Source organism: Somniosus microcephalus, chromosome 22 (assembly GCF_052327205.1).
Source record: "Somniosus microcephalus isolate GS21.2 chromosome 22, FLI_Smic_1.0, whole genome shotgun sequence".
Taxonomy (NCBI): Eukaryota; Metazoa; Chordata; class Chondrichthyes; order Squaliformes; family Somniosidae; genus Somniosus; species Somniosus microcephalus.
This window is the reverse complement of record NC_141008.1, coordinates 15,057,551-15,080,134: the sequence shown is the minus strand read 5'-3', so window position 1 is coordinate 15,080,134 and position 22,584 is coordinate 15,057,551. Positions and strand designations below refer to the sequence as shown.

At 43.5% G+C, this 22,584-nt stretch overlaps 1 protein-coding gene across 4 annotated transcripts in view; it reads right to left on the bottom strand.

The window, feature by feature from the left end:
* LOC147102055 (E3 ubiquitin-protein ligase rififylin-like) overlaps positions 1–22,584 on the bottom strand; it is a 102,216-nt gene that overhangs the window by 14,461 nt on the left and 65,171 nt on the right. For all 4 annotated transcript variants that reach the window (XM_085964206.1, XM_085964209.1, XM_085964210.1 and 1 more), the window contains 2 exons: positions 6,380–6,790; positions 2,692–2,757 (listed from right to left, as the gene is read on the bottom strand). In XM_085964206.1, coding sequence (XP_085820332.1) covers positions 2,692–2,757; positions 6,380–6,790 — 477 coding nt within the window. The remainder of the gene's footprint in view (positions 1–2,691; positions 2,758–6,379; positions 6,791–22,584) is intronic.

Genomic DNA, 22,584 nt, shown 5'->3' with positions numbered 1-22,584 from the left:
TTTTAAAATTGAAATTTCTCAATGTTTGATTTTGATTTTGAATGATCGACTTAAACACACATGCAACCTACTGTTGAGGAGGGGGAGGGCAGAGGATCATTTGTAGGAGATGCATATTTTTTTTTAAAGTCAATAAAAAGTATTAAGACGTTTAGGAAGAGAACTAAAAAAGGGGAAAAACACAAACCGTTTTATTTTGTCTGTCGTTCTATACTCCGAACAAGTCCCAGGAATAATGTAAATACAGGAAACACTTTTTTTTAAATCCGGCACCGATGGCACGGCGTGGTGCCGGTTGATCAAAAAGTCTGGATTACAGAGGTGTATACTTATCAAGGTACGAGAGCCCCGTACATGGCCACAGGTGCAGGAGCCCCGGTTACACGGCAGTTGTGCAGGAGTCCTGGTTACACGGCCACAGATCCAGGAGTCCCTGTTGCACGGCCGCAGGTGCAGGAACCCCGGTTACACGGCCACTAATATATAGTAAAACTTACCTGAACCTACTCCTGAATTTTGCCGGTTAAGAGAGATTTCCTCTTAAACATTTAGTGGTTACAGTAGTAAAAACAAGAGTTATGTAATGATGTATAAAAAGTGTAGAAAGCTACTTTAGAAGAAACCACTATTTATTTATTGAGAAAGACACAGAAAAAACTTTGATTAAACTGATAATGTACAATTTCAATTGGTATAAATGTTTGAAATAGGAGATTAAAGCACTTTATATTTGTTGGTTGTCTGGTTGCATTGTGATTAATATTCTAATTACTTATGTAGACGTACAGCATGTCAGCACCATAGGAAAGCCTCTGCTACTGCTGCTTGTGCAGCCATTGCTATAATGACATGAGGGATGGGCTAATACGTTGAAAACTTTAAAATTAATATTAATTGCATGAATAGATATGCCTCTTTCAGCTCATGACCACTAAATGAGTTGCTTTTGGATTGTTTGTTGATGCGTAACCGTGTAACAGTGAGGTTTCCGAAGTGTTAATGCATTATTATGCAGTTCTTTTATATCCCAGTCATTTCTGACAAAAAAAAAAAAATTAATAGTTTGCACATGACAAACTAAAAGCTTTTAATTAATTCTACCATAAACAAACCGTAAATGACAAATGAATTTCAATATTAGGTAAGTGTGAGGGGGTGCATTTTGGAAGGAGGAATAAGGAGGTTACCTACTCCTGGAAAATAAGAGTCTAAATGGGGTAGAGGTGCAAAGGGATCTAGGGGTATAGATTCACAAATCATTAAAAGTAGCAACGCAGGTTAAAAAAAGCCATAAAAGTGCAAATAAAGCACTGGGGCTCATTTCTAGTGGAATGGAATTCAAAAGCAGAGAAGTTATGTTAAACTTGTATCGAACCTTGTCTGATCGTCTCATGATTTGAGACGGTGAGGTGGCAATGGCAATATGGCATTACTGTATACAGGAAACTTTGTTATATCCGGCACCAACGGGACCGAGCTGTTGCCGATCTATCAAAACTGCCGGACATACCAGCGTTAATGTTGAAGCATACGGAGGTTTTCATCTCCGTATCTGACAACAAACACTGTTGCTTAGCAACAGCTTCTAAACAGTCGGCCTGTACCTTGGAAGCGTCTCTGTAGCTTAGCAACAGCTTCAGAGAGACTTTCCAGAGCCTGACTGTTGAAAAAAAAGCCACGAGAAGAAAAAAAACCTAACAAAACAGCTCCTGATTTCTGCCGGTAGATCGGGGTTTCCGGACATACAACCTCCGGATAAACCAAAGTCTCCTGTATATGCTTTTAAGTGGTAGCTGTTGTAGTAAAATTTTCCCACGGATGAAAAAGTCACGCTCAAAGGAGTTTGTGGCCCACTCAGTACAAAAAAGAGAGGAAACATTGGTCATGACCACTAAATGAGTTGCAGCACCCCTAGTATGCCACGGATGAGCCCCCTCATTCCGGTCCACTGGCACTATGGAGGAGCTAACTTAACCTGCGGTAGCACTCTTCATTTTGATGTACAAAAATCACATCAAGAATTGATCTGATTGCGTCTTATGACACAACCTCGTCAAACTTCAGAGCTCCATACCTTTAGCAGCTAAAAATTGACCTTTGCAGCCAGTGACCATTTTTATTTCAAAACATGCTTCCACCTCAAAAATGGTCAGTGGAACCCAGCTGGCAGGCATAAATAGGCATGCAGAAGTTTAAAAAAAGGAAAATAAATTTATATATGATAAAAAAATAAAGTTTGAATAGAGAGACTTGGTAAAAATGAGAAATCACAGAATAAGGAAAGACAGAGCCAGCACAAATAAAATGATTTCGTTATATAGGGTTATTACAGTAATAAAGCTATTAACGACAGTAACTTTATATTAGGATCATTTTAGCATGCAAGCTAAAAAAAAAAAATGTAGAAAATGATTAGCTCAAGGTGATTGGAATTTTCCAGAGTTACCCAAGTTTAAGGGTTAGCCATTTTGTAACACCACTAACATCATGCTCTGTGAAGAACTGGTCTGTGGGACTGAGTATAATTGACCTCACTCAATAAAGAGAGACTATTTTTGACTGAAAATATGGTCAACATAGTACTCTCGGCACATTACTGATTGACTTCCAAAAACATCATCGTTGGTCGCAAACAGAATTCCAGAAACAAGAGAACTACATTGTGGCACCAGGAGTAAAGATGCAACATACCTCGGTCTCATCCTCCATTTGTGCCACAGACTCATGCTGACTTTCTCCTGTCACTTCTGCGTGCACCTGTGTATGTATAGACAAGAGGAATTAACTCAGTAATTCAAAACTGCATCACATTCATATTCTAAAATGGTCAACAAAGTGAAAACTAAATTGATTAAGATGAAAGTTCATGACTAATATTGAAAGATTATATACGTGGCCAACACATCATTTCTAACGAGTTCAATTTCAATTTCTACACAACAGAGTAAAAAAAAAAAATTGATAATGTATATGTAACCAGTTCATATTATTTGAGTAGACTGCTAAGGGTTTCCCAGTGAACCTAACAGACGTCACTACTATTACGATAGCAAAATACTGCAGATGCTGGAAATCCGAAATAACAACAGAAAATGCTGGAAAAACTCAGCAGGCCAGGCAACATCCGTGGAGAGAAAATAGAGTCGACATTTCAGGTCTAACCCTTTTTCAAAACTGGAAAGGAAATGAAATCGATCGAAAGGCAGGGCTGGGAGAGAACAAAAGAAGTGAAGAGACATTAAGAGGTATTCAAAACCAGACGAGATGGCGATAGGACTAGTGGAGACAAAAGACCGCTCCAGATTAGGTGTGAAATGTTCTGGCAGAATGGGAGACAGCTGCCATGTGGGAGAGAAAAAAAGGGTGGGGGGGGGGGGGGAGGGCCAAAACAAAGATGTGGATAAAATAAGCAAAAATGTAATGGGGGCCGAGGTCTCCGACACCTCCTCCTACCTCCCCCTGGACCATGACCCCACTATCGAACATTAAACCACCGTTTCCAAGACTGTCACTGACCTCATCTCCTCTGGCGATCTTCCCCCCGTGGCCACCAACCTCATAGTTCCCCAACCCCGCACAGCCCGCTTCTACCTCCTTCCCAAGATCCACAAACAGGACTGCCCTGGTAGACCCATCGTTTCAGCCTGTTCATGCCCCACGGAACTTATAGAAACATAGAAGATAGGAGCAGGAGTAGGCCATTTGGCCCTCTGAGCCTGCTCCGCCATTCAACGAGATCATGGCTGATCATCCAAACCCTAGCACCCAGTCCCTACACTGACAGCCATCCCACCCAAGCCCTATCCCCGTAACCCCGCGTATTTAATCCCCCCCAACACTAAGGGCCAATTTTTTTTTATCATGGCCAATCAACCTAACCCGCACATCTTTGGACTGTGGGAGGAAACCGGAGCGCCCGGAGGAAACCCACGCAAACACGGGGAGAATGTGCAAACTCCACACAGTCACCCGAGGCCGGATTTGAACCCGGGTCCCTGGCGCTGTGAGGCAACAGTGCTAACCACTATGCCACCGTGCTTCCTAACTCGACTATCTTTTCTCCCCTTGTCCAGTCTCTTCCCACCTACATCCGCGACTCTTCGGACACCCTCCGCCACTAACAGTTTCCAGGCCCCAACTACCTCCTTTTCACCATGGACGTACAATCCCTCTACACCTCCATCCCCCACCAGGCTGGCCTGAAGGTGCTCCGCTTCTTCCTTGAACAGAGGCCCGTCCAGCCCCATCCACCACCACCCTCCTCCGCCTGGCTGAACTTGTTCTCACATTGAACAACTACTCCTTTGACTCCACTCATTTCCTCCAAATCAAAGGTGTTGCTATGGGTACCCGCATGGGTCCTAGCTATGCCTGCCTTTTCGTGGGATATGTGGAACACTCTTTGTTCCAGTCCTACTCGGGTCCCCTCCCTCACCTCTTCTTCAGGTACATGGATGACTGTATCGGTGCCGTTTCCTGCTCTCGCCCCGAACTAGACAATTTCATTCACTTTGCCTCCAATTTCCACCCTTCCCTCACCTTCACATGGTCCATCTCCGACTCTTCCCTTCCCTTCCTCGACTTCTCAGTCTCCATCTCTGGGGATAGGTTATTGACCAACATTCACTACAAGCCCACTGAATCCCACAGCTACCTGGACTACACTTCCTCCCACCCCGCCTCCTGTGAGGACTCTTCCATTCTCCCAGTTTCTCCGTCTCCGCCGCATCTGCTCCAACGATGCCACCTTCCACACCAGTGTCTTCCTTTTTCCGCAACCAAGGATTCCCCTCTACCGTGGTTGACACGGCCCTCGACCGTGTCCGTTCTATCTCCCGCACTTCTGCCCTCATCCCTGCCCCTTCCTCCCAGAACCACGATAGGGTTCCCCTTGTCCTCACCTTTCACCCCACCAGCCTCCACATTCAACGGATCATCCCACCACCAAACGCATCTTCCCTTCCCCTCCCCTTTCAGCATTCCGTAGGGACTGCTCCCTCCGAGACACCCTAGTCCACTTCTCTATCATGCACATCACCCCTTCTCCTTCGCCCGGCACCTTCCCGTGCAAGCGCAGGAGATGCAACACCTGCCCTTATACCTCCCCCCTTCCCACTGTCCAGGGCCCCAAATACCCCTTCCAGGTGAAACAGCGATTTACTTGTACTTCTTGCAATCTAGTATACTGTATTCGCTGCTCACGATGTGGTCTCCTCTACACTGGGGAGACCAAACGCAGATTGGGTGACCGCTTTGCGGAATACCTCTTCAGTCCGTAAGGGTGACCCCGAGCTTCCGGTCGCCTGTCACTTGAATTCACCGGCCCATTCCCACTCAGACCTCACTGTACTCGGGCTCTTGCATTGTTCCACAGAAGCTCAACGTAAACTCGAGGAACAGCACCTCATCTTCCGATTAGGCACTTTACAGCCTTCCGGACTCAACATCGAGTTCAACAATTTCAGATCATAACCTCGACCCCCATTACATTTTTGCTTATATTTTATCCACATCTTTGTTTTGGCCCTCCCCCCCACCCCCCTTTTTTTTCTCTCCCACATGGCAGCTGTCTCCCATTCTGCCAGCACATTTCACACCTAATCTGGAGCCGTCTTTTGTCTCCACTTGTCCTATCACCATCTCGTCTCGTTTTGAATGCCTCTTAATGTCTCTTCTCTTTTGTTCTCTCCCAGCCCTGCCTTTCGATCGATTTCATTTCCTTTCCAGTTTTGAAAAAGGGTTTGACCCGAAATGTCAATTTTATTTTCTCTCCACAGATGTTGCCGGGCCTGCTGAGTTTTTCCAGCATTTTCTGACGTCACTATGTTATTTTAACAAAGGAAGTTCTTAATTTCTGTATTAGATGCCAAACCCAGAAATAATATAGACACGAGTCATTTCCTCTTTGCAACTATAACCTTTGTGAAATTGGTTTGAGCATACATCCTCATTGCTCTGTCATTTAATAGGTTGTAGGTAATGTTTTATTGCAATAAGAATTTGAGAAAGTGGGAAATTGGTTTCTGTAGATGTCTATGCTGGATACACGTACTCAGACTTCCATCAGATTCAGATTCTTATCTTGCTGGCTGACTTTGTTTGTTTGCATCTCATGCACTGCAACACTTAAGAATGCACTAAAAGCTACTCAAATGTCACAAATAGCTATATTACTGAGGAGCTAACAGGAACCTCAAAATAATTGATTACTTTATTTACAAGACAGTCAAGTGACCAATATGACTCAATTGTAATTTCTTCCCCCCTACCACTGATACAAAATTATAAAGTTCAACATCACAGACACACAATCAACTTTTTAAAAAGTCGCCTTGTATGACTACTATGCAGTTTTCATAGATTTATAAAATATATATACCAGGTTTGTTTCCCGAGGCTGTCCTGGGTTATTTTGGCTGGTTGCTCCATACGGTGGCGGAGCATCATGTGAGGTAGATGCTGTTGTCCCTGTGTGTATATCTGGTATGAAGGACTGTTGCTCAGACATGTCCACCCTATAAACAGGAATGTGCATGTGACTGGTTGGGACGGACTGAGGTTGCTGTCCTAGTACCAGGTCTACTAGATCAGATTTCTCTCTGCACATCTCCATTGAAATTTCATGTAGTTGGAGGTAGTCACGCAAGTCTTTCACTTTTAGTTTCATCAGCTCCCTTCGCTGGAAGTCAGTGGCACGGAATCTCTGGCAAGTGTGGCACATTTTAGGACTGTCCTCAGGTTGGACTGAACAGGCTGTACAGAAATTCTTCTTACAATCCACACAGACATGCTGCAAAGACAGGAAGTGTTAATGGCACTCTGCATCTCAACAATCAAATTAATGCAGCATTCTTGCTCGACTCGTGATCATTTTCTTTTTTCTCCTAGGCCAAGGACATTTTTTAAACAGGCATTAAACCAGCATTTCTCAAACTACTTCCATATATCAGACATAATAGCCGCTCTCCCATGAGATTGCTCACAGTAAATTGGATGATATGCTAATGCTGTTTTATAAGGATAGCAGTGTTATACCATACAATTCACAATGTATTGTTCCGCTTCCCAGCTGTGCTCCTTTACAGCAACAAACTAATTAATTAGGGAAATAGATGTTCAGATCACTTGCCTCAAACTGGAATGCACTCATCGGTTACAGGCTGGAGATTAGAAATGCAGGTCAGATCACCCAGCATTTTAAGGTTGTTTTACATCTGTGACAAAGTGGGACGTCTGCAGCGTGACGTCTGTGTACAGATATGCTGTTTTTGATACATTACTGGCAGATCTTCCGTGGCATTGCTCATGGCGAGATGTTACATTGTCTTATAGGGACAGAAGTATTATCCTATGTAATGCACAATATATTATCTTGCTGGTAAAGTAAAACAGTACTTTCAGGCATCACGGTGGCATAGTGGTTAGCACTGTTGCCTCACAGCGCCAGGGACCCGGGTTCGAATCTGGCCTCGGGTGACTATGTGGAGTTTGCACATTTTCCCAGTGTTTGTGTGGGTTTCCTCCGGGTGCTCCGGTTTCCTCCCACAGTCCAAAGATGTGCGGGTTAGGTTGATTGGCTATGATAAATTGACCCTTAATGTTAGGGGGATTAAATACGTGGGGTTACGGGGATAGGGTGGGATATGTGTTGGTGTAGGGGTTACGGGGATCGGGTGGGATATGTGTCGGTGCAGGCTCGATGGGCCGAAATGGCCTCTATCTGCACTGTGGGGTTTCTGTGATTCTGTGAAGACCACAAATCTAGCAGCTGTTGGGTAAACATTGGGTGAGTTTATTCAGCGTTTAACTGCTAATTGGAATGCAAGTCAGAACCTTGGTTTGAAGTGTAGTTGGTAAAAGCAATTAAGAGGCGGCAGACTTCAATATTTTCTGTATATTCCAAATGACTGCCGCTGTATTTATTTAAAAAAAATCAGGTACGAGGCTCTGGTATTTTCCATTTCTGATTCTTCATCTCCCCCTCCTCCACCCACCACCCCGCCCCCCCCAACCCCCTGCTAAGTGTGTCACAGCAAATTTCAGTTTGACAAAGTCCACCGGACAAGAAATGCAACAGAGAGGAAATGTGTCCTTCTTTCCACGATACCACTACGGGATCTCTCGTGCAGTGCTCAATGTGAGTCATAGGTTAAGCTATTGCAAGGTGCTGTGGTGTGAAAAAAGGGATTGGGTATACATTTCAGTGGGAAAAAAAAAGTGTTTAAGAATGTTATGCAGAGATACTGGAGCAAGCATTTGTTGATAAGTTCCAGTAAAATAAATTAGAGTTTTCCTTACTGCAGTGGGATAAATAGCACAGCTGCATAAATGAATCTGTAAAAAAAAATTTACATTCTCAGTATGAACAAAAAAAGGTGCTCCAAACATCTCAGCCATATAATAGCAAAATACTGCGGATGCTGGAAATCTGAAATAACAAAAGAAAATGCTGCAAACACTCAGCATTGAGAGAGAGAAAGAGTTAACATTTCGAGTTGGTGACCCTTCATCAGAACTCTCAGCCCCTCTGAAGCAAAAGGAAATGAGAGTGGGGTGCACATTATCTTAAGAATTCTGCTTAAAGACAATGGCCTGGATTTTGCGGTAGAAATAACCGCGAGGCTATCAGCGCTCACTGTTATTAAAGAGTAAATCGGACAGCAACTTCCGGCGACCGCATATGTGCAGTTAAACGCAGCAATCAGGGAGTTGCTGTCCGGGCTGCCTTGTTCCTCCAGAAGCTGCGCGAGAATGGCTTTTTGCTGAAAGACTCTGTTTTCAAATAGGTGGAAGGGTATCAAGTAGGGTGCTTGCGTGGGAGATACCCACTAAACACGCCAGGAAACGTTAGGGCTTGTCCATTCAAGTGTATGTGAATTTAACAGCTTAGTAAATCTTAAGTACTGCCAACCAACACCTCTGGCACTGAAAATTAACTTTTACAAGTGTGGAGTCACATTCCTACAGATTTTAATTATTGTTGGAGATTTTTTAAAAAATGTAAAAATTTAAATCTTTTTTTAAAAAACTTTTTCTTTGTCTCTCAATCCCATCTTTCTTTCCCCTCTCTATTTTGTTTTCTGTACGTGATTTGGCATTGGATTAATTATTCTAACTCACACTTCCTGGTTTAGACTGTGTGTCTCAGTAAGGATTCTTCAATCTGATTGGTTAAGGAGATACACAGCTGCTTGCCCGGTTCAGACATGTCTCAAATCCCCTGTAGAGGGCGCTGTGCTGTTTTGGATTTCTGATCACTAAGTTCTGGTGCAAAAGCCCACAGAAAGTCTGTGGGCAAGTGTAATGAACGGCTAGCGCAGCTCGTTGGCCGCTGACTGCAAAATCCGGGCCATTGAAGCAAGTGCTCTTTGGTTGCAGGAAAATATTTAGTGTGTCCTTACTCACGGCAGCTGGAAACAAATAAATCTTTATGTAACGATTGCTGTTTTCAAATTCTAGGACTGAAATTTTAAAAACTGGTGTTACAATCTCAATTTCTCTTTGAGCAGTAAAACAAAAGTACCAGAAAAGAGTTTTTCTGTGAACCTTTACTTGAAAAGGGGTTTTAAATTTATTTTCAAGCCTGTTTTGAAATAACTTGGAAAAAACAAACCCAATTTGTCGTCATCTGCTAAAAGACCCAGTGCAGCATCATATGGATCATGTTGGAGAATTTAATGCTGCACACGCTCAGACTATGGCAACCTGGGAATTGCAGACATAGGTTTACTTGTTTACTCTCTTCAGCTGGCAGAATGATGGCTTTGGGAGGAATACCAACTCCAACCCTAGACTTCAGTCGAGTGAATGAGCTCCCATGGTTAAAACATTAACGAAGGTACTCGGACAAGAAAGGGATTTTTATAATCATGTTGTGAGCCATGTCTTCTTAAAACATTGTTATGAACCTCCTTTGACATAGAAAGTTTTGAGTCAGAGAAAACAAATGTGGCCAAAAAGATTTTGAAATTTTGTTCTGAGCAATTTGATTGATTCAGTTTCTTCAAATTATCATCTGAAATTAGAAAGAGTAAGGCAAATTTACATGAGAGTAGAATTGAACAACCTTGTTTAAATAAATCTGACTTGAAGCCGCAGAATCAAACATATAAATTGTTAGGACTCACCAAAATGGGAATGGAAGTCATAGTAACCCCCTTTTTAAATTCTTTCACAAACAAAATACTAGAGTTTTAATCTGTACTTGTGCAGGTCATCGTAAGATTTTAAGAATTCATGTAATGCTTATGTGATATCTACATGTGTAAAGCCCTATCTATGTGCATTCTGCCAATGAGCAAGTCAGTTTAAAATAATTGGTAATCTAGAAATTAGTAAGTTGAATAAAAAATACTTGCATTTATTTAGCACCTTTCAAGGCCTCAGGACATCCCAAAGCGCTACACAGCCAATGAAATATTTTTGAAGTGTAGTCACGGTTGTAATGTAGGCAAACAAGGTAGCCAATTTGCGCACAGCAAGGTCCCACAAACCCCAATAAGACAAACGATCAGCTAATCAAAGTTATTCTGGCCGAGAGACAATTGATGGCCAGGAAACCGAGATAGGGCCCCTACTACTCTTCAAATACAGGAAACTCGCGATTTACCGGCACCCACACAACCGGAAATCTCGCTTAACCGGCAAAATTCAGGAGTAGGTTCAGTTAAGTTTTTCTTTATATTAGTGGCTGTTTCTTGATTCTTGGCTGTGTAATCGGAGGTTCCTGCACTTGTTGCTAAGCAACAGGGACGCTTGGTCTGTGGTCGGGCTTCTTGCAGCTGTTGCTAAGCAACAGGGAAGCCTGGATTTGTTGCTGTGTACGAGCTCTCGTACCTTTTAACTATAACTCTCTGTAATCCGGACTTTGATAAACTGGCACCACGCCGGTCCCGTCTGTGCCGGATAAAAAAAAAGTTTCCTGTAGTGCCATGGGTTCTTCTATGGCCACCCGAGAGAGCAGACATGGCATTGGTTTGCACCTCATCCAAAAGACAGCACTTGGCAATTGAGCACTGTCACTGTCATACTGAAGTATTAGCAGAGGTTGTGCGTCAGTGTCCTGGAGGAAGCTTGAACCCATGACCTTCTGACTCAGAGGCATGAGAGCTACCACTGATGCAAGGCCAACACTAGTATTTCCAAGGTATAAGAAGCTTGTGCAGATTATGTCTGTGCGCAGAATCGCAGTGGCCAGCTAAACAGAAGTTACTGTAGTAAGAACATTATCATCTTCGTTTGCTTGTGTCTTACACAGATGCTTTGGATTCTTAAGGCAGTACTGTCTGGGCAAGTGGCTGTCTAAAAACACACAAAGACAGGAGGGAATAGGGGGTAAAAATAATGAGGTACAGAAAAAAAAAAGATTCAGAAAGGAATTACTTCCAGACAAACTCTCTCAATGTGTCCCAACCTTCATGGTTAAAACTTCACAGTAGAAGACCATGAGGCAGCTCTAAATATTTCCTCTAATAGGTCTGCAGTAGCGATTCCCTTGTAGTTTCTTTTAATCCAGAGTTCCCAATTGGTAACAAGGTGTGATCATGAGCCATACAGAACAGGAAGGTCCACAGGCGGTGCGGAGTTACCTGATCTCAGACAAAGCAGCGGTGGATAAGTTACAATTGACTTTGCTGACCAAGGACCAGGAACGACCTGTGGAAGCTGTTCTCGCCATTCAGCTAAATATTTGGTAAGTTCTCATGTCAAAAAATGACCATTTAAGACTCAACTGTGATGCCATCGACAATCAATGAACCTGCTAGGTTTACACTTAAATCACTTGAGTGAGGTACTTTCAGCAGTTGAAAGGAGAAAAACTTGGATTTCTCCATCTTCTTGGATTCCAATATGCAAAGACTTCGGTTCACTTGTATGTTGAGCCAAAGATGCAAAAATAAGCTCTCAGAAACACATGGCAAAATAAAATCAGGAGACTTGCAAGAGGAGCTTGGAATGGGAGCATTGCCAAGTGAAATATAAATCACTGTTTGAATTCAACAGATATCACATTTGTGAACAATCTATCCACATTATTGAAAGTTGTGTGTATGTAAAAACATAGACCGGATTGGAAAGTGCTTCCAACTGTGGTTAGCATTTACTATACTGTCACAGACAGCGTGGCATTGATTCCAAAATCAGAAACATATCTACCATGAGAATTCGCCATCAACTTGGTCTTAAGTTTCTACAGCCAGCCCAGCATACTATCTAAAAGAAAAAGTGCTATAAAAACAGCCAGCCATTCAATTCCATTACCTTCATCTTTTGGGTGGAGACTGCCTTCTGGCCCCACCTCCCAGCTGCTCCCTTCGGCCCACTTTCTGACCCCACACAAATTCTGTTTGGGGACCATCAAAATACTCCATGTCCTGGGTGGGACTGCACTCGCCTGGTTCCATTCTTATCAATCTAATCGTAGCCAGAGAATCACCTGCAACGGCTTCTCTTCCAGCTCCCGCATCGTTACCTCTGGGGTCCCCCAAGGATCTATCCTTGGCCCCTCCTATTTCTCATCTACATGTTGCACCTCGACATCATCCGAAAACACAGCGTCAGTTTCCACATGTACGCCGACGACTACTTCTCTCGATCCCTCCACGGTGTCTAAATTGTCAGACTGCTTGTCTGACGCACAGTTCTGGATGAGCAAAAATTTTCTCCAATTAAATATTGGGAAATCCGAAGCCATTGTTTTCGGTCCCAGCCACAAACTTCGTTCCCTAGCCACTGACTCCATCCCTCTCCCTAACATCTGTCTGAGGCTGAACCAGACTGTTCGCAACCTTGGTGTCATATTTGACCCGGGAATGAGCTTTCGACCACATATCCGCAGCATAACTAAGACCGCCTATTTCCACTTCCGTAACATCGCCCCGCCTCCGCCCTTCCCTCAGCTCATCCGCTGCTGAAACCCTCATCCATGCCTTTGTTACCTCTAGACTTGACAATCCCAACACATTCCTGGCTGGCCTCCCACATTCCACCCTACGTAAACTTGAGGTCATCCAAAACTCGGCTGCCCGTGTCCTAACTCGCACCCAAGTCCCGTTCGCCCAACACCTCTGTGCTCGCTGACCTACATTGGCTCCTGGTTAAGCAGCACCTCGATTTCAAAATTCTCATCCTTGTTTTCAAATCCCTCCATGGCCTCGCCCCTCCCCATCTCTAATCTCCTTCAGCCCCACAACCCCCCACCCGAGATATCTGCGCTCCTCTAATTCTGCCCTCTTGAGGATCCCGGATTATAATCGCTCAACCTTTGGTGGCCGTGCCTTCTGTTCCCGAGGCCCTAAGCTCTGGAATTCCCTGCCTAAACCTCTCCGCCTCGCTACCTCTCTTTCCTCCTTTAAGACGCTCCTTAAAACCTACCTCTTTGACCAAGCTTTTGGTCACCTGCCCTAATTTATTCTTGTGGCTCGGTGTCAAATTTTTTGTCTTAAAATACTCCTGTGCAGCGCCTTGGGACGTTTTACTACGTTAAAGGCACTATATAAATACAAGTTGTTGTTGTTGTCTAGGTCAGTGGCATAACACTTTGCTGCTCCACAGCAGGAGTTGTCGCATTAAGCACCTGCACAAGCTCTCTCAGAATCAAGAAAAGCAGAGGGACGAATCTCCTGAGCACTGCTCCTTGTAAAATAAAAATCTGTAGCAGCAGAATTACACACTTTGCAAATCAGCTAACTTGCCAGACCCTACTTTGTGAGCTTGTGTGGTCACTTAAAATTCTTGTCTAGAGTCATTTTAAGAGTACATGTTCCAATTAACTTAAAATAGATCTTGCATTGATATAGTGCCTTTCACATCAAGACATCCCAAAGCTCTTTGCAGTCAATGAATTATTTTTGAAGTGTAATCACTGTTGGTCTGCAGGAGAAATAAATGTATTTGCTTGTTGAGTTAGTGTGAAAACTTTGTACCATGTCTTGAGTGGTGCATCAGTTCCAAGAGCCTTCTAATCAATTTTACAGCAGAAAAGTTTGCAGCCAAGAATTTTAAGTGCTGATCCTACTGCAGTTGCGTTTTATACATAGAAGAGAGTGCGTATTCTGGCCTTGCCAGATCATTCTCTGTAACCAACATTTCCTATTGTGGAAATGCACACATTAAAGAAAATGTATTGTTCTCCCTCTTATGTTAACACACCTCCTTCCTCTTCCCCATGGCCCTCCCCACATGCAGCCACAGAAATCCTTACCAGAATCAGTTAACTACCAAGCAGGAAAAGGCAATTCTCTCCACTCAAGGATAGTTAAACAACATTACAGTTGTACATGGACCCTTTCTCTACCAGCTACTACTCTGAGGTACATTCCTCAGCTTCAGTTTAGGTCTTCAGCACACAAATATTCTGAAACAGTCAACTCAGCTGAGAAACTCTCAAGCCTATTAAAAAAAAAGTATTGGGACAAATTGCAAGTAACTAAGGCTGCAGATAGGATTAGTTTCTTGAATCTAGTCCGTCCATCCAAACAAAGTTTGGAGGAAAGAAAGAGACATCAATAATTTCCATGGGGGTTCTACCGAGCTCGCACTTCAACTCCAGTGGAAACGTCAGAGAAACGGTATGTACAGTCATTGCCACCATTTCTCTGCGGTTCCTGCTGGCGCTACGGCGGGAGATCGGGGAACCCGTGGAGAAATTCTACCCCTAAGTGTTTGGAAGAAATATAAAGGTGAATTGCCACTGGATGCATTTCCACAAGAGGAAATGCTGGTCACAGAATGATTATGGTATGGCTAGAATGATCCTCAACTACAAGAGAACTTGCCAGTTAGTCAAGTTTTAATTGCATAACGTAGGGAAAACCTACATGTCCCTTCCTTATAGGGGATTCGATGGAACTGTGCCATTAGACATGTTGCCCAACACATATCCAAACAGTGGAATCAAGGCTCCACCACAAACCTGTAAAACTGAGTTCACTGAAATGATATACTACTCGTGCCAAGTATTTTAAAAATAGGTTACAGCACATAAAAGTACTTTACATGGCAAGTACCTCCCCTTGAATGCGCACGACATTAATCCCCTTCTGCACTGAATGCAACAAACTAATATTTTTGGGGGATTCTCGGAGGCCACATCTGTTAGGAACCTCAGATTCCTGCATGTTTAATAAGTGTACAGTCAAGCCCTAAGCTACATTTTCCTTTCAAAAGTACTGTGCCGAGTGGATATAGCTCTTAGTTGGGTTTTAATATGCCGATCACGGAGTATCTTTGGCACTTGTTGGACATGCTCCCCAAGGATCCTGCTGCCAGATACCAACAGAATTTCCCATCTACATGGAATATCAGTCCGCCATATTTCTTGAATTAAGAGCTGGAGAGCGGGTTCTTGTCAAAAGGTGGAAGCATGCTTAAAATCTAGTGTTGTAGGATATCCATGGGGTCAAGACAGAGAAGACTATTTTGCACTGAACATAATGTTCTGCTTTGAGATCGACAGTGGGATTGAACACAACACAAAACCCTGTTGGTTGCTCACCATTCTCAATGAACCAACCAAAAAGATTCAGCTTGGTTCAGTTAGATTCTCGTTTGAATCGGAAGCCTTTTGTGAGGCCTTTTACACATTATCTAGGCATCTAGAGTGCAGTATTGAAGGACTGCTGCATTGTCAGAGGAACCGTTTCCTCGGATGTAATGTTAAATCAAAACCCTGTTTCTCTATTCCAGTGCTCCAGGTCAACATTCTTCAATTAACATTCCCGCCTCAACCAACATCAAACAGATTAATTGGTCATCCACATTATTTTTGTGGCATCTTACTGTACACAAAATGGTTGCTATGTTTGTCTACATAAGAGTGATTGTATTTCAAATAAATTCACAGTGAAGCACTTTGAAACATTTCCGAGACACAGTAAGGCATTATATAAACCCAGTTCAGACGACAGGTCATTGACCTGAAACGTTAACTCTTTCTCGCTCCAAAGATGCTGCCTAACCGGCTGAGTAGTTACAGAATTTTCAGCAATATTTTGCTTTTGTATTATATAAACCCATGTCTTATCATGTAGCTGGCTTGTAAATCTTTTGATTGGTGTCTTTCCAAAACTAGTTTTCAAAATGCCACAACTCTCCAATGCCACTTTTCTTCATTTGCCCTAAAAGGCTATTTCCTGCAAAAAAAGGGGTTGAGAAGGAGATACAGAAGCGTATTTCTGGGGGTACATCTCTGTCCCACCCGGTGTACGACCGAGTTATTAGTTCCTTCTCTTCCTATTCTCCACCTCTCACTCTCCTCCCCGAGGCACTGCACCATTCCCATCTCTCATTCCACCATTGCTATCACTTTGCTGTATGCCTATCCCTCTATTGTCCCAAGCTTGTGGCTCAGTCTCATTTGTCTCACCCATTTACTCTAACTACCACCATATCCATACAGACAACATCCCAAGACACTCTCCTGTCCACCATGCCTTGACCGGCTCAAAAAATTCAAATAGATTAGCCAGACATGACCTACCATTCACCTTTGAATGATATTCTAACTTCTCACTCATTTGCAATGTAGTTCTCGTCCTCTCCACAGCATTGACATTGCCCTATCAAAGACTGACATCTAGTGTGACTGTAGCTGCCTGCTTCTCCTCATCCTCCTACAACTTTGTGCTCCCTTCGACACTATTCATCACTCCATTCTGCTTCACCAGCTCTTCCTGCAGTTTATGAAGGTTGGGTCTATACTCAAGAGTTTAGAGGCGTGATCTTATTGAAACATAAGATTCTGAGGGGGCTCGACAAGGTAGATGCAGGGAAGAGGTTTCCCCTCGTGGGGAATCTAGAACTAGGGGGCACAGTTTCAGAATATGGGGTCGCCTATTTAAGGCTTCTCAGAGGGTCGTGAATCTTTGGAATTCTCTACCCCAGAGAGCTGTGGAGGCGGAGTCAGTGAATATACTCAAGGCAGAGATTGACAGATACTTGAGTTACAGGGGAGTCAAGCGTTATGGGGAGCGGCCAGGAAAGTGGAGTTGAGGCCAAGATCAGATCAGCCATGATCTTATTGAATGGCGGAGCAGGCTCGAGGGGCCGAATGGCTGACTCCTGCTCCCATTTCTTATGTTCTTATCTTTGTGGTTCGATATTCATGGTTCTACTGAATACTCTTCCCACCCTGTCATTTCGTTCCTCAATGTTTTTTCCTTCCAGGTCCACATGGTCAGCTGTGGCTCTCTCTCGGCGTTTTTTTTTTTATTTATATAAAAGGAGCCATTCAAGGCACCAGTCGTTGTCTCATCAGCAGCAACTCCAAGTTCTCCGTTCTCCTTTCACTGATCTTCCTGCAGTGTGCCTATTGCCAACCTCCTTCCCATCCCACTCACTCCATTGACACTGCGTCCTGACTGCTGACGGATGAACTAGACATCTCCACACTTCCCTTCAGAATGTCCATTTACTCGCAAACAAAGCCGTTGCCATCTAGTACCTTACTGTGGACAACTTCATTGACACCCTGACTTTGACCGAAACTTTGTACATGGATGGCAACACCGTGCCCCTTACTGAATCATCCCCACCTAGCTAAACGTTCCATCACCTGCCCCCCAAACCACCTTGGTGGTGCTGTAATCCTCATCACTAAATCACACTTTGGTGTCTCCCCTACTTTCTCCTCCTTTGAGCTCCTCACTTTGTTCCATCCCGCTTGCCTTTTTAAAAAAATGCTCATTTTCTGCCAACCCACCAGAATTTCTCAGATATTCCCCTTGCATTGCGCAATTCCTCATCTTCGATAATTTAAATCTCCATCTCAGCTCCCCTTGCCCTCTCTCCTCTGAATTAATTGTCCTCCTGTCCTCCCAAAACCTCTCCCTCCATATAAATTCTCCTACTCACATTCACGGCCACCATGTCAACTTTTCCATCTCCCACAGCCTCACTCGATCAGACAAGGTAATCTCTGACCACTTCCGTATACCGCTCACCACCCCCCTCTTTTTCCAACCCCACTTCCTTCTGTACTCCTGGAAAAAAAATGGTACTCTAATATTGATGGAAGAATCGTCACCTATCATTTATCAGTGTAAATGGCAGGGGGCACAGACTAGATCCCTTTTACAAATTCATCACTCATGCCCCACCCCTTGGACAAAGCCTTTTGAATTTATACTGTTAAATTTACAATCTAACTAGCTCATTTGCCATTACCTCCATCTTCTTTAAAAGCCTCACATGCAGTGTTTTTTTCAAATACCTGCTGGACATTCCATTGAAGAGCTGTCACCGCCAGGAATTCCAATAGGCTTGAGGTACAGCCGACCACATATGAACCGATGCTGACTGTCCCTTATGGCATCCAAACTAGAGATAAACACTTCACACCATTTATATTGTAGTAACCAGTATACAATTCCCTCGACAACTTTTTTCTTGAATATTAGGTTAACATTCACCACCTTCTTCTCCTCAGAGACAGCTCCTGGAATTACAGACTTCCTGTTCCTCCTTCCTTACTTATTTCTTCACACACTCCAAATGATTTAGTGACGTCTGTGGTATACTAAAAATGGCATTTAAATCTTCTGTAATGATCCTGAAAAAAGCTAGACTTCAAAGATCAGAACATGCCACTGTTGATTAGTGCATATATTTACATATTTAATGAAAGAGGAAGTCTTTTAAAGATTGTATGCATCTCATTCTAAAATGTGTTTCATCCTGCACTGTACACTAACATGCAGCTGACGACTCTCGCCCCACCCCCCACCGTCAACATCTGCAACTGGCCACTTAATATTACAACATTGCCCTAGACAGCCTCTGGTCTAATTATTGCAGAATAAGCATTTCTGGTTAAATAGCAGTGGGGAATTAAGAGTTTTGGTTTCCCCTTTCCTGTTCTGGGATTCCGAGACCATTTGTACATCTCCACTGCTGTCTTGGCCTAGTACGACTAATCAAACTCAGACTGCAAAGTGGCCACATCCAGCTCATTCATTTGCATGGAAGCCCAGCATTATTAATGACAGACAAAAAGAGGGAGCATAAAGAAAAAGGGAGAAGAAAAAGAAAAACGAAAAAGAGAAACAGACAGAAAAGGATGAAAGAGACAGAAAGAGAAAGAGGAAAATGAAAAAGATAAAGGGAAGGGGGGGGAAAGAGAGACTTGCATTTCTATAGTACCTTTCACAAACTCAGGACATCCCAAAGTGCTTTACAGCCAATGAAGTACTTTTGAAGTGTAGGAAACTCGACAGCCAATTTGCGCACAGCAAGCTCTCAGACAGCAAATGTGATAATGACCAGATAATCAGTTTTGGGGATATTGGTTGAGGGAAAATATAGGCCAGGACACCAGGGCGAACTCCCTTGCTCTTCTACGAATAGTGCAGTGGGATCTTTTGCGTCCACCTGAGGCGGCACACGGGGCCTCGGTTTAATGTCTCATCCAAAAGACGACATCTCTGACAGTGCGGCACTCCTTCAGTTCTACACTGAAATGTCAGCCTAGATTTTGAGTTTAGCAAGATATTGCTGGACACAAAACCGGATACAGGAATTTTCTTTCTAGGTTATATCTGCTACGATATGTAAAGAATAAAAGGTATATATGATTGATAATAGATTCAGGAACCACTTTTGCTCCTTTTAGCACTGTACATAGCACATGGGAAATAATTCACAAATGCTCCCAAGGAAATGGGTACCATTTTATAAATAAAAAAAGCAGCCTTCCAAAATAGAGGTTCCAAAGAGCGTGACTCAGCTCGGTTAAAAGAAAACTGACAATTCAAATTACTGGCTCGAATAACAGGTTTGATCACAAGACAAAGGGCACCCATTCTTCTGAAGGAAAACAAAACTGGTGGGTGTGCACTTAAAAAAATATTCAGCATCAATGAAACACTTGTGGAAGGTCAATAGTTTCGACATGAATCTTAAATTGCTTCTGCAGTTCGATTTAAGCTCTTGAAATAGCAGCATAGAAAATAAGGAACACTTACTGGTTTTTACTCAAGATTTTAGAAGAATAAAATGCTTCTAAATACAGCAGCATGAACCTTTCTGAAACAAAAAAGGGCTCCATTCCTGACTGCAACTAACTAATCTAGCAGTTGGGAGCTTTCAGGAGCAAAGTTGTTAAAAGTTACGTAATGTACATTTGAGTTGGAAGAGATCGATATCCTGCGTGATAAGGGAGGATTTTCAAAGCAATGTTACAGTAGCCAGAGCACCTCCTCGGGAAGGATTCATGGTCTTTACCAAGAAATGTGAACTAAACTCATCAAAAATAGGTAATGATATGCCAATTAGCTTCTTCAAGTAAAAGCTAAGCACACTCAATAGCTCAGTAGGTAGCACATTCGTGTATGTCACTGATTCATATAGATCAAGGTCCCACACATTCAATCTCTACAGCGAGAGCGGGACCAGAGGCGAGAGACGGGGATAAAAGGAGCGGCGATCAGAGGAGAGAGCGGGACCAGAGGCGAGGATAAAAGGAGCGGCGACCAGAGGAGAGAGCGGGACCAGAGGCGAGGATAAAAGGAGCGGCGACCAGAGGAGAGAGACGGGGATAAAAGGAGCGGCGATCAGAGGAGAGAGACGGGGATAAAAGGAGCGGCGACCAGAGGAGAGAGCGGGACCAGAGGCGAGAGACGGGGATAAAAGGAGGTGGAGAGAGAGCACAAAAAAAAAATCAAGGACGGACATCACAGGACAGCAGGTAGGTGATTGCTTGTTGAGTATTACAACTTTTTTTGCCTCTCTAAGCTAGGGCAGTGGTTTAAACTAATGAGCTGGGGAATGATAACTATTACTTTATTAAATTAACAACTAGATAAACTAATTAATATAACCACAAATAATTGTGTGAATAAAAACTTTAAATTAATTCAGGCTATCAATAAGCAAATAAATAAAAATGACGCGAGATGGCAGGGCAGGCTATGTGTCAGGACTGGAGTATGTGGGAGTTTGTGGACAGCGAGACTGTCCCGGATTCCCACATCTGCAGGAAATGTCTCTGCCTTTAGTCACTCCGGCTCAGAGTCATTGAGCTGGAGTGCAAGTTCGAGACACTCCGAAACAAAAAGGGGGGGGGGGGGGGGGGAGGAATTTCTGGACACCCTCGAGGAAAGCACAGTTTCAGGAAAGGGAGGGGGGTGACCATTAGGGAGCTGGGTAGCAAGGGCTTAGGAGAGATTGAGAAGGAGGTCCCAGACACTGGTCCTGTCCACCAGGTACGATGTACTCGCTACCTGTGACGACAAGGAAAAAGACTGCGAGGGGGACAGCAGACCAAGGCACAGTGGCTCAGATGGGTGTCCTGGAGGGGGTGATGGGGAAGAGCAGAATAGAAATGTGGTAATGATAGGGGATTCTATAATTAAGGGGATAGAAAGCGTCCTCTGCAGCCACAAACGAGAATCCCAAAGGGCGGGTTGCCTAACTGGTGCCAGGGTAAGGGATATCTCGTGGTGGTTCGAGAGGAATTTGGAAAGTGAGGGGGAAAATCTAGTTGTCGTGGTCCATGTTGGAACAAACGACATGGGTAGGAACAGGGAGGTCCTGCGGAGAGAGTAACAGGAGTTAGGAGCTAAAGCAGGACCTCGAGGGTAATAATTTCTGGATTACTGCCCGAGCCATGTGTAAACTGACATAGAACTAGTCAAATCAGGAGAATTAACACATGGCTAAAGGACTGGTGTGGGAAAGAGGGGGTCCTTTTCATGGGACATTGGCACCAGTTTTGGGATAGGAAGGAGCTGTACCAATGGGACGGCTCCACCTGAACCGGGATGGGACCCGTGTCCTAGCAGAAAGGGTAAATAGGGAGGTGGCAAAGGCTTTAAACTAGTAAGACGGGGGAAGGGATCTACAAGAAATTAAACCTGCCTAAATATAAACAAAACAGGAAAGGGGAGCATAGGAAAGAGTAAAGTAAGGGAGGACATTGATGGCCAGGGAATAAAAAGTTATAGAACAGAAGTAAAAAGATGGTTAAAAATAAAGTGAGGGGAACTGCTATTAAAAATGAGTTAAACTGTTTGTACAGCAATGCAGTGTCTGTAATAAAACAGGGGAACTGGAGGCAATAATACGCTGCGAGGAACCAGACAAAGTAAGGATTACAGAGATGTGGCTACAGAAAAATCAGGACTGGGAATTAAACATTGCAGGGTATAATGTATTTTGAAAAGATAGAGAGGGAAAAAGGAAGTGGAGTAGTTGTGCTTATTAGGGATAACAATGGCAGTAGTAAAAAGTGGTACAGCTATCAGCAAGACAGAAATAGAATCCAAGTGGATAGAGATAAAAGATAATAAAGGATCAATCATACTAACAGTCTACAGACCACCTAATAGTGGAAGGGAGGTGGAGGAAGAAATATGCAAACAAATTAAAGAAATGAGTAAAAAACCAAGAATAATTATCATGGGGGATTTCAACAACCTAGATATTAATTGGCCAGAAAAGGTAGGCAAAGGGGAAAAGGGAATGGAGTTCCTACAATGTGTACAGGACTCCTTCCTAACCCAATATGCAAGAAGCCCAACAAGGGAGGATTCTGATATTAGATCTAGTAACAGGGAATGAACCAGAGCAGATAAAAGTAAAAGTAAG